Source organism: Otolemur garnettii, unplaced genomic scaffold (assembly GCF_000181295.1).
Source record: "Otolemur garnettii isolate 467f Iridium unplaced genomic scaffold, OtoGar3 scaffold00001, whole genome shotgun sequence".
Classification (NCBI taxonomy): domain Eukaryota; kingdom Metazoa; phylum Chordata; class Mammalia; order Primates; family Galagidae; genus Otolemur; species Otolemur garnettii.
The window spans coordinates 7,266,455-7,278,364 of record NW_003852396.1 but is presented as its reverse complement, the minus strand read 5'-3'; the positions used below and the strand labels follow the sequence as shown (position 1 = coordinate 7,278,364).

General features: G+C 40.0%; 1 protein-coding gene and 1 non-coding gene across 2 annotated transcripts in view; one reads left to right on the top strand and one right to left on the bottom strand.

Annotated features, from left to right (window-relative positions):
• BIRC3 (baculoviral IAP repeat containing 3) overlaps positions 1-9,208 on the bottom strand; it is a 20,160-nt gene extending 10,952 nt beyond the window's left edge. The window contains exons 1-3 of the mRNA XM_012801397.2: positions 9,074-9,208; positions 2,132-5,571; positions 1,927-2,026 (exon numbers count right to left, since the gene is read on the bottom strand). Of these exons, the coding sequence (XP_012656851.1) occupies positions 1,927-2,026; positions 2,132-3,116 (1,085 nt within the window). The 5' untranslated portion in view covers positions 3,117-5,571; positions 9,074-9,208. The remainder of the gene's footprint in view (positions 1-1,926; positions 2,027-2,131; positions 5,572-9,073) is intronic.
• Positions 9,209-11,432: 2,224 nt separating this feature from the next.
• On the top strand, positions 11,433-11,579 carry LOC111724777. Its single transcript, XR_002773003.1, has one exon. It is a non-coding gene; the product is annotated as a U4 spliceosomal RNA (small nuclear RNA).
• Positions 11,580-11,910: the final 331 nt, after the last annotated feature.

Here is an 11,910-nt window from a genome sequence, read left to right as displayed (position 1 = left end):
GCTTGAGCCCAGGAGTTGGAGGTTGCTGTGAGCGTGATGCCATGGCACTCTACCCAGGGGGATAGCTTGAGGCTCCGTCTCAAAAAAAAATAAAAATAAAAAAAAATAAAACCTCCCTGATGCATTACATTAATAACAGAGGAAATACAGACATTAATAACAGAGAACGTGGGGGCAGATAGAAAGGTCTCTAAATAAGTGACACTTCTCACCTCCATGATAGTTTTAAAAGCTGGAAATGTACAAAGAGGGACAAGAAAGAAAAAGAGTGGAAACTGAACACGTTTCCAATGTGTCAGATGATCGCAAGGTTGGCAATTCCTAGATAACACCCATACCTTGTTAAGTGTAAGTACAAAACAAAATCGTGACACTGCCAAAGCACATTTACCACTCTTCTGTATGCTCACAAAATCACCACAAGGGAAAGCTAACAGCACTTTTTAAAAAACCTATCTAAGTGTTCTTTACAATCTGGGTTTGAACCCTTTGAGCCACAGGTGCTGCCCAATCTTTACAATTTCTTAAATCTGCAATAGTTAACGAGCACAAAGTTGATATAAACCAATGTTTAGTAATCAACATTAATTTATATTAAGGTTTTGACTATGAAAAGTATAAGATAGGCCGCTTGATTTAGATGAAAAAGGAAAGTATAAAAGTGAATAGAATAATCAAAAGGGTAAGATATGACAATAAAATGCCATGGGGTGATCAGAACAGACGAATCTAAACAGAGATAAAATAAATAAATAATAGGGCGGCACCTGTGGCTCAAGGAGTAGGGCGCTGGCCCCATATGCTGGAGGTGGTGGGTTCCAACCCAGCCCCAGCCAAAAACTGCCCAAAAATAAAAATAAATAAATAAATAAATAATAAATACATTTGGGACCATGTTTACCATGACCATGCAATTTACCACTGCCAACTCCCTCGCATTTCTGCTCTCCCTTACTCTGCTCGCCTTTTTATTTTTATCCCTGACACTCATCTTCCAACATGCTACGTAACTCATTAATTCTTATGGTCGGAGGTAAAAACAACCTTTAGAGACCAAGGGCCTTTGTCTTGTTCAACTGAGTAAACTGAGTATTTTACACCTAGAACAGTGCCTGAAACAGGTGATCAATTAAAAATATTGGATACAGAATGAACGGAAATATGTCCAAGACACATGTTGACCAAAAGAAATTTCAAAACTACAATATCTAATTTCTGTAAAACTGTGTAGGTTTATTTTTGTATTTGCATACACATAGAGAGGTGTCTGGAGGGATGTTCACTAAAATGGTAACCACGGTCGTCTGTTAGCAGTAAGATTTCTAGACATTTGATTTTCTTTCTTTGTGCTTTTCTACAGTGAGACTTCATTTACATAATGAACATGTTTCATTTTAAAATATATAACGTATATTACTTGTAAAAATTAAACAAAAAAAATCCCAAATCTATTTCTTCTTCTTTTTTTTTTCTTTGAGACTAAGTCTCACTCTGTCGTCTCGGGTAGAGTGCCATGCTGTGGTGTCATAGCTCACAGCAAACTCAAACTCCTGTGCTCAAGAGATCCTCTTGGCTCAGCCTCCCCAGTAGCTGGGACTACAAGTGCCCACCACAACACCTGGCTAGTTTTTCTATCTTTAGCAGAGATGGGGGTCTCGCTCTTGCTCAGGCTGGTCTCTAACTCTTGAGCTCAGGTGATCCTCCTCCCACCTCAGCTTCCAGAGTGCTAGGATTACAAGTGTGAGCCACCAGGCCCAGACTCTTCTTTGTCTTAAATCCATCAAAACCTTTAAGCAATTATTTTCCTAAGGAATCCATCCTAAATTTAATCATGAAGGTGTTTTTGAAACAAAGGCAGAATAAAGTACCAGTTGGTTGATTACCAGATAAACACATTATCACCAAAGAGAATTTCAAAACGATTACCTTGGAAACCACTTGGCATGCTCCACCCATGGATCATCTCCTGATTCCCAACACCTCAGTCCACCATCACAGCAAAAGCATTTGACATCATCACTGTGGCCTAAAATAAATTTTGGACCAAAACTTAGGAACAGATATATTTTGCCCACTAAAATGTTGAGACAAAACATGTTGAATTTTTTAATTACCAGATTAAGCTTCTTACCCATATAATAAAAACCTGCACTTGCGAGCCTCTCAGGATGAACCAGAAGGCTAGAGGGCCAGTTACAGAAGGTTTTAACGCGAGCTGCGTGCGTCTGCATGCTCAGATTAGAAACAGCGTATCTTGAAGTGTCTCGAAGCCGATTTTCTACAAACGGACAATTGGGAAAATGTTTCTGGTGTTCTGACATAGCATCGTCCTTTGGTTCCCAGTTGCTCAATTTTCCACCACAGGCAAAACAAGCCACTCTGTCTCCAGGTCCAATGTAGTAAAAACCTGCTTTTGCCAGATCTCTTGGTGACAGAAAGGTCAAGGGCCACATCTGGTAAGTGAGCAATCTGGCCTTTTCAGTGTTCATGGAACAGTGGGAAGGACTTGTCCTCAAAGCAGAAAGATTTTGATTTACTCTGGAGTTTACAGGACTTGATGGAAAGCTTGCATACGAGCCACTGAAATATCCACTGTTTTCCAAACTTGGAAGTAATGAATGTGTGGGACTTGTTACTGAAGAAGGAAAAGCAGGCTGAAAAGCAGCTTCCAAATGGTTCCGTGAACTCAGATTCTGAACAAAGCTGCAGCTGGGATACAACTTTTTATGCTTTTCAGTAGGATTGTCTCCTTGTTTCCAGTTATCCAGCATCAGGCCGCAACAGAAGCATTTGACCTTGTCATTCACACCCGTGTAATAAAAACCAGCTCGAGCAAGACTCCTTTCTGAGACGGGAACACCAGCGGGGAAAGTGGAATACGTAGACATTCTGTACAGTTCACACGAAAAGTCATACTTCAATTCAAACACGTTGGCGCTTTTCATCAAATTTGATAAGAATGTGCTATTTTCTATTATGTTCATAATGAAATGGATGGGGGAAGGGACTAGCCTTTCTCTGGGGAGGTAGTTTTGTGCATGCCCTTTGCTTTGCTTAGTTTTAGTACGAGGCGGAACACTTAGAATGAGTAACTGACATCTTTCTCTACTGGGCATTTAGGGTTTCAGCCTGCAGAGATTCTAAGTCCTGCACTGACACGTCTGAAGGGGGGATCTGCACCAGCCGCACCTTTGCTTCATCTTTATACACACAGTGTAAACCTGTGGGGAAATCAAACCCTCCATAGAACCTACAGTGTTTTAGGTGGTCAGGAGGCCATTTAGTGTCACGTGTCTCCTGGGTGGGTCACCCTCTCCAGGCCACAAGAATACTCCAGTGGGACTCAGCCAATCCCATGATAAAATGGGGAGCTATGCTCCACAAATGCCCCCACAGCAAAAATAGTCAAATCATGTTTATTTGCTTTTTTGGAAATTGTGAAGTTCGGTAGCCAGAAAAAAAACAGTGTAAGACCTATCTCAAAACAATGCATTACCGTATTTCACTGATCGTAAGATGCCTGTTTTAGTATCTCTGTTATTAAGAGGTATCTTATAATTAATGGCATATCATGTTTTAATTAGCAGCATTGTTAAATTTTTCTTAGAGGTACATAAAATACTGGTGTGATTTATAATTGATGACATCTTAGATTCAGTGAAATATGGCATACCCCCAATTTTTCCCAAATTAGTACTTGTTTTCCTACAATCATTTTAACACAAAGAAAAAAAAATCTATGATTTCCCTCAAAACAAAGAGCTTAAGTAGTAACGGAATTGGCTGATATATCTTAAAACTTGATTTCAAGATTTATTAAGTAGACGTGACAAATTTTAAAGATCATTAATTAAATTAAGAAAAAGATTTAGTAAGTAATAGTAACTTCCGTATAGATCTGTAGGAACATGGTTTTGTTTAGTCACAGTGAGCTTAAATAATTAAGTATTCTACTTAAATAAATTATTAGAGATTAATTTATTTGTTAATTTTGTCTTTTGGACTCAGCTTCCTGCTGTCGAACTTATTCAATGTTACGATTTTCTCATTCTGACAATATAATTGGCTAGCACTTAGGAAAGTCCTTTATAATTATAGTAGTAAGAGGAGCTGCAAATAGAGATTCTGCCACACCACCAATAGCAAAGTAGAACTTCATTACTATATTCAGATTATTTTTGGAAAATCAGAATGATGATACACATTATGTTTCCTGGTTTGAAAAATTCTTAAGATAACTTAGATACAGCTATAAAATAATAAAAATTTCCAAGATTTTTTATTTTTGTCTCCTTCAAAGAACATTGAGTAGAGTTACTCAATCACCTGCTAAAAACACTTTCGAACTTTTTTTATGTTTCCAGAGCCAACATAAAAATCTTCTCTTATGAAAGTAAATTTATATTTTAGAACAGTCAAAAGTCACCAAGTGCCAGGTATACACCGGCACAAATTTGAGTCAGAGATTATTTCACAGATGGCATACCTTGAACCAGAATCTGTGATGACAAAAATAAAAAAAAAAAATTTACCTAACCATTGGAACAGCAGAGATCTTCTCAAAATCAGAATTTCCCCATTATGCCTTACTAGCCATTAGGAAAGAGGCTCTGTGTTGACAGGGCTGGCAATGAGCAGTGAACGAGTCCTTATCGTCTTCCTAGAGATTTACTGTCAAGACTTCTGGATCTCACAGACCTCAGGGTTTTCTACTGCAGTCTTCAACCACTTCAAGGTGGCAGGAGAAATATCACATCTCATTACCACTGATTATTTCTGTCAAAGGTTAAGTTATTGGGTCTACTAACTTCATTACTCCTTTCACTGGTCAAAAATTTTATATACTGTTATGATAATCTCTGTATTCATCACTGTCTTTATATGAATTTTCAGTTACAAAAATGTAGCCATTCAGCCACCATTCACATTCTCAGATATAATAAACCATTTGGACACACTAAATTTTAGACTTTGAAAATATCAATGATCTTGTACATGAGAAGATGATTTCACATTCGTCACATTTATCTTCGTTGTATCTAAATTTGTTGTTTCTAATGAAAGGGTTTGTTCTCGAGACTCTTGGTCACTGCATAAGTCTTTTAACATGTCACAGGCTTCATCTGCATATTTCTCTAATTTTGCAGTTGATTGAATACTAACTCTTTGTTCTAGATGATTGTCACTCATTTTTAAATCTTTGCCAAACACAGGTACTGTTTTGTATTCTACACAGCAGCCAGCTGTAGATTGCCTACCTAACTTGGAAAAAAGTGCTTCAATAATATTTCTGAGCTATAATCACTTCTGTACTTCTAGAAATCAAATCCAAAACCAAATGCTTTACAGTCACTTTTCATATAACTAGATTGTATTTTTTTTAATTAACTTTCTTTGGATAGTATAGCAAATCACTAGCTAACAATTAATTTGTTTATTCATGCACAAAACTACCTCCCGAGATTAGACTGAGTCCCTTTTAAGGATTTTAGGCTTCCATTTTGAGATGTTGTGAACTACAGAAGAAATTGAAAAAAATAAATCTAGAAGAAGGTCGTCTTCTTTATAAATCTGTTTAAAAAAACAAATTTTAAAAATCAAATAATTTATAGACTTTCACACATGACTTTAAAAAAAATTTGTCCCAAATAGAGTGCTGGTATTTTCCAATCGTCTGACATGTACCAGGTGCTTAACCACACACCGGAGAGGCCAAGAAATCCTAGAGGAGGATCAGAAGTCTCAAACTAGTGGCCAGTAAACTTACTCTATTTAGTTTGCATAGAATTGCAGTAAAATATTTCACTGCCTTTTGGAATTTTTTATCCTGAAATGCATTTATACTTGCAGCAGACTTATACAAATAATACAGGGTTTCTAGATACTCTGATTCACCTTCCCCCGGCCTACCTTTTACATAACCATAGTACAGTTATGGAAACTAGAAAATTAACATTCATATACTGCTGTTCATTAATCTATATGCCTTATTTGAATTCCACCAGTTTTCCAAATAAGTTTTTTCTCGGACCACAATATTTGTAAGTCTTACACCTATTCCCAACATTTTTAAATGCCAGGGATGTCCCATAACATTCTAAATCGTAAGCTTCTCTTGAAAAAATCAGAAGATGTAGTAACACTGGGCCTGTGTTCCTGCCAGGGCAACAAGGAGCCAGAGCTGAACAGCAGCCATCCCTCTGGAAAGGGCACGTGCTCTCCGTTCAGTCCCTGTACCTTGACACACATCCCCCCCCCATAAGACCAACTCTTCTGCTAAGCTCTGCTGGCAGCAGCAGTCTAGCAACAATAGCTGCTATGTGTCACCTAACCGGCACTATTGTTTTTCTTACAGTAGAATTACAAGGAAAGTGGAATTATTAAAACACTCATGTCTATCAAAAGTAACAAAAATGAAAGGTACACAAAGAGAAACACATATCTTGAGAAAACTGAGAGACCTGTATTTGTGGAAAAGAAGAGTATTCCTTCATATCCAATATGTAGGCAGAGTATGCTTCGGTTTAGAACAGACACCCACAGTTTGCTCCATTACAGCCCCTGGCTGGCTTTTGTAAGTGCTTGAGTCTGCAAACTCCTTACATAGCTATTACTCTAAAGAAGCTTTGGTGTGAAAATAAGGCATACATTTGTGGAGACTTAGACAACAATTATATAATAAATACACAAAAAATTGCCAAGATGTCAATGCTGAATCAGTTCGACTTCTGTCCTAACCATTTCCAACACCCAGTCTTCCACGCAGACTGGGACCAGCATCTCTTCCGACTCCACTTGGCTGGCCCTTCACATCCAGGGCCATTCTCCTTAGCCCTGCTCAGCAACTTAGCCCACTGCCCTACGCAGCACTTCTAAACCTTCAGCACCTTCCTCAAATTTCTCCTCTGCTACTCACCTTCTCGTTTTTAGCTGGTCACACGTTGCCTTCTATTTTTCAAAGACAAGAGAGATCACTGAGCAATCACTGAGTAACCCTTTCACATCCTCACATCCACGCCTTTGTTGCTGTCTCAGTTAAAGACTTGCCCTTTCACGGGATGCCATCTTCTCCTACCACTTCAGAAACCGTGCTCTTCACCCTGTCTCCCTCATCCCTTCAACTCCCACTTCTCTCACTCTCTACTGGCCCTTTTCTTCCACATAATGGCCAGACTATGCTTGACAAACATATCTTCTTTCAACCCCACTTTGCACCGTGGCAACTGCCCTGTACTGCACCTTCCCTTTGCAGCCAAACAAACCTGTATCTATGGTTAATGTGTCCACCTTTACCCCTCCTATTTACTCCGTATCCAGCACCACTTAAAAAGTACTCTTCAAATGAATGATACCAATGGCTTCTTTGACAAAACCAACGGAAACTTTTGCATCTGGGCAGGGCCCACTTCCTCTCAGAAATGCTCTGTTCTCTCGGCTTCTCTGATACTGTGCTCTTGGAATTCCTCTTTCCTGTCTAGTGGTTCCTTCTCAGGTCCACAGCCTCTTATCCTCTGCCTCTGTTATTTACCCTACTGAGTAGGTAACCTCCCTAAGCCCAAGGTTGTCCAGTGTTCCCGTCTTGACCAATCCGCATATTCACCTCTCTGACATTCGAGGGTAAGTGTGCCTCTTCTTTCTGCCACCTCCTCAGCAATCACACTTTAAGAACACGAACTATTTTTTTATCTCTTGAACAGCTCTCCAGCACACAGCATCCGCAGAGCGTGGCACAGAGTAGACGTTAAAACTTGTGAGCCAGACATGGTGGCATGCCCCTGGAGTGTTACCTGCTCTGGAGGCTGAGCCAGGAGGATCACTTGAGCCCAGGTGTTCAAGGCTGCAGTGAGCTATCATCACACCATATATGCTCCAGCTGTGTGACAGAGCAAGCTTTTTTCTCAAAATGAATGAATGAATAAAACAAGACCAGGCACAGAGCCTTATGTCTGTATACCCAGAACTCCGGGAGGCCAAGCCAGGAGAATCGCTTAAGGCCAGGAGTTTGAGACCAGCCCGGGCAATGTAGAGAGACTCTGTCTCTAAAAGTGAAAAAATAATTAGCCTGATATGGTGGCATGTGCCCGTATTCCCAGCTAATTGGGTTGCTGAGGTAGGAGGGTTGCAATAGCCCAGGAGTTCAAGGTTCAATGGGCTATGATTGTGACACCGCACTTCAGCCTGGGTACCTTGCCCTTTAAAAAAAAAAAAAAGTAAAAAACTAAAAAAAGACTCGTGAAGAAGTAAATGTTAGCAAACTTGATGGAGCCCTGCGCAATCCCAGAACTCCCTCCCCCAACAATCTTCATTAATGTTTACAAAGTCTGCTCAGTGATGTTTGTTTAATATAAGGCTTTGGAGTCAAATATCTTGGAAGCCCAGTACTAGTCAGTCCCCCTTTACTAAGAGTATGACCTTGGGCAAATAAATCTCCATGAGCCTCCTTTTGCTCACTGTGACATGGAAATAACTGTGGCACCTGCTTCTTAAGGTTGTGATTATGAAGCAGGAAGAATGTTTGTAGTCTTCGGAGAGCAGCAACCTGGCATGTAGCAGACAGCAACACTTAATGTCAGCAATAAATAATAAGCAGAGTTCATATTATTGTTTCCTTAGCATCAAGATATACTGACTAAATTAGGAGCCCTGCTGAATTTCCACGCTGAGAAAACAACAAAAAATCTGTTTTCTGCTATCACTCGGGAACATTCTCCCATTTGTTCATTAAACATTTTACTGAGTCCTGACTGTGCCCAAGTCCAACTTCAGGTTCTGTCCTGAAGCGTTCTTGGCTCCTGCAAACACCCAGTGATTCTTCTTGGCAATCGAACTAAAACGTCAAAGCTTCACCATTCCACTGGGTCACCGTAAAAATAAAACAGAATTGAAAACAAATAATAGTAAAATAGAAGCTCCAGATGTGCACCTCTGGACCCCGGAGTGGCGTCTGATAACCGCGCCACCCCCCGCCCGCCGTCCCCTGCAGCTGCCCCAGCGTCCCCGCCCCGGCAGGCAGGCGCGCCCCCGGGGGCAGCGCGCGCACGAGCTCGCCCACAGCGCAGCCCTCGTCACCCACCTGCTGCCCAGAGGCCAACGCGCACCACCAAGGGCGATTTTCTCAAGAGACTCTCGTCGGGGGCCTGTCCCGTGCGGGCGCGAGCCTCGCGCTGCCTTTTAAAGCCCGGCGCTGCCCCTGTGCCCGGTGCGGGCAGCGCCACGCCCCTGGCGCTTTGCATCCGCGCTGGTGCTTTCCTTTTAGAACTTCGGGGAACTCCGGTGGCAATAACCACTCACACTTCCGCTTAGGCGGCGGCCTGGCAAACCCACTCGGGGGATTTCCATGACTCTGAACCGCGGCACATCCGCGTGGCATTTACACTGCGAGACCTTTGTTTCCTGATGCCTGGGGCAGAGGGAATCTTGATAACCAATAAAAAGATGATCATTACTGGAAAGGCCCTCCATTTGCCACTTACAGATGAAAAGGTTAGGCTTCCAGTCTTCTACTATAGCTACCTACGTCCAGCATTTGAAAAAAAAAAGAAAGAAAGAAAGAAACACCGAAATCTTTATGATTATTTTTACTTTTGGTTCTGATCAAGAAAGTAAGAGATGAAAGAGAGTTGTCAAAAAAAAAAATTATACAGCTCTCCATTTTTTTTTTTTTTTTTTTTTACTATTTTAAAGATTGGAAAAGTTATTTGTTTTGTTTTGGAGCTTGGCAAGTGGTTGGTTGGGTTTTTTTCTTTTTATAAGTAGGGAGGACTTGGCTATAAAAATTTCCTCCTCTTAGCCTTTGGTCTCAACAGTGGAAGTCTCTGAATTACAGTGTCATGGAAACACTTTGAGTCTACCTGCATGGCCTTACTGTCCTCAACATTCTCTGTCTAAGCAGTAAAGTTAAGCAGCTTTAGCTGAGAGCAGCATATAGTAGGCTTGCAGATGGATTGGGAGAACTCAGGTGATTTTCTGTCTTCCAGCCAATGAAAGACTCTCTCACCAAAGGGAGAGCCCATAGAGATTACTTGATTTTTCATCTTTCTGTGGAAAAGGCATCTGGTGGCTTCACCACAGACTCGGACAAGGCAGAGGCGTCTTCTGATTTAGGCTTTGGCGATCCATCGCAGCTGACTTTCCAGTTGGAATTACAGAAGAAAGAATAAGTTTGTTTATCATAGGGAGACTTCAATCCACGTTTAATCCGGCTTAATTAAAGACTTTCTCAGTCATTTTTAACTCTTGAGACAATTGGAAACATTTTAGGGACCTTACATATTTTTGATCATGTATCCACCAGAAGAATTTTGAAAAACTATATTCCCTTGCCCAGTTTTAATTTAACATTAAAACTTAAAGTTGTTGTAATTACCAAGAATCTACAAAATGTTAATAGATATTTTTAATAAAACTGATGCACATTTTATAAATGTATTTGAGGGACACTTACACCATAGCCATTTGATGTCCACCATCATCCATGAAACAATAATCAGGTTATCTTTAGTAGTTGGAAATATTTATATCATTCCCTTCTGTCCTTGAGCATTCCACGTCCCCTACAGAATGTTAATATATCTTCATACTGGACATCTTTCATGATCTCTCTGTGACAAATCTCTGAAATAAATATATTTACGAATTGAAATTTTTCCCTTGGGCCCATAAAGTACTAAATGTTAAAGAAAAATTCCTCATTGATTGCATTATCATTGGTGTTATTACTTTTCATACACAATTGCTCAAGACAATATAAAAACATTATAAATGTTAATAACTATTAGAAATGAGATTTTATTACAAATGCAATTATAAGGAGGTTGCAGCTTACATTTTAAACAAGTTCAAGCATGTGTTCATGAATATTGGTAGAATATGACAGAGTTCAGCATAGATTCTGTTCCTTTTTTTCTTTTTCTTTCCTTTTTTTGAGACAGTCTCACTCTGTCACCCTGGGTAGAGTGCCATGGCATCATAGCTCACAGCAACCTCAAACTCTGGGGCTCAAGCAATTCTCTTGCCTCGGGCTCCCAAATAGCTGGGACTACAGGCCCCCACCACAATGCCTGGCTATTTTTCAGACAGGGGTCTCCCTCTTGCTCAGGCTGGTCTCAAACTCTGAGCTCAAGCATCCACCAGCCTCAGCCTCCCAGAGTGATAGAATTACAGGCATGAGCTACTGTGCCAGCCTCTGTTGAGTATTTCCCTTTCTGTAGTTTATAGATAATGAAATACCCTTTTCACATAAATACATGAGTGAGAACATAAGAAATACTTTTCTGGCAATGTTTTCACATTTTTTGGAATATCTCTGTTTTATATTCCAAAAATCACGTAGTGATTTCAGTGGACCACTCAATATTGTTGAAGGAAGCTCTGAATTTTTGTTACCCATATAAAGTTGCCAGAGTGAGCAAATGAAAACACAGGCCAAGCTTTGCACGGTGGTGTGGCGGCATAGTAGCCAATGAGGTTTCTACAAGGCACAATTATTGCTAATTGAAAACTTTTCCCAGGACCCCGCCATGAAGACTTACAAGATGTTAATAGTTGGCATTGACAATTTTTGACAGTTTTTGTGGAGACAAAATAAAAAAAAAACAACAGGATACCTAGTTAAATTTAAACTTGAGATAAACAATGAACACATTTTTAGGATTAGACTGTGTTATGCAATATTTGGTAAATATCTATGCTAATAAATTATTCAATAGTTATCTGAAATTCAAATTTAAGAGGGTATCCAATATTTTATCTGACAACTGGATACCTAGCTATTAGAGTAATTCACTTTCTCAACACTAATACCAATTATTTCAAATTGTCCAAGAGGTTCTTATACTCAGAGGTACTCTATCATTTTAAAACTCAGGCTGAGTGAGAGGTGAGCTTATCTTCTGTAGCAAGTGAGAGGTG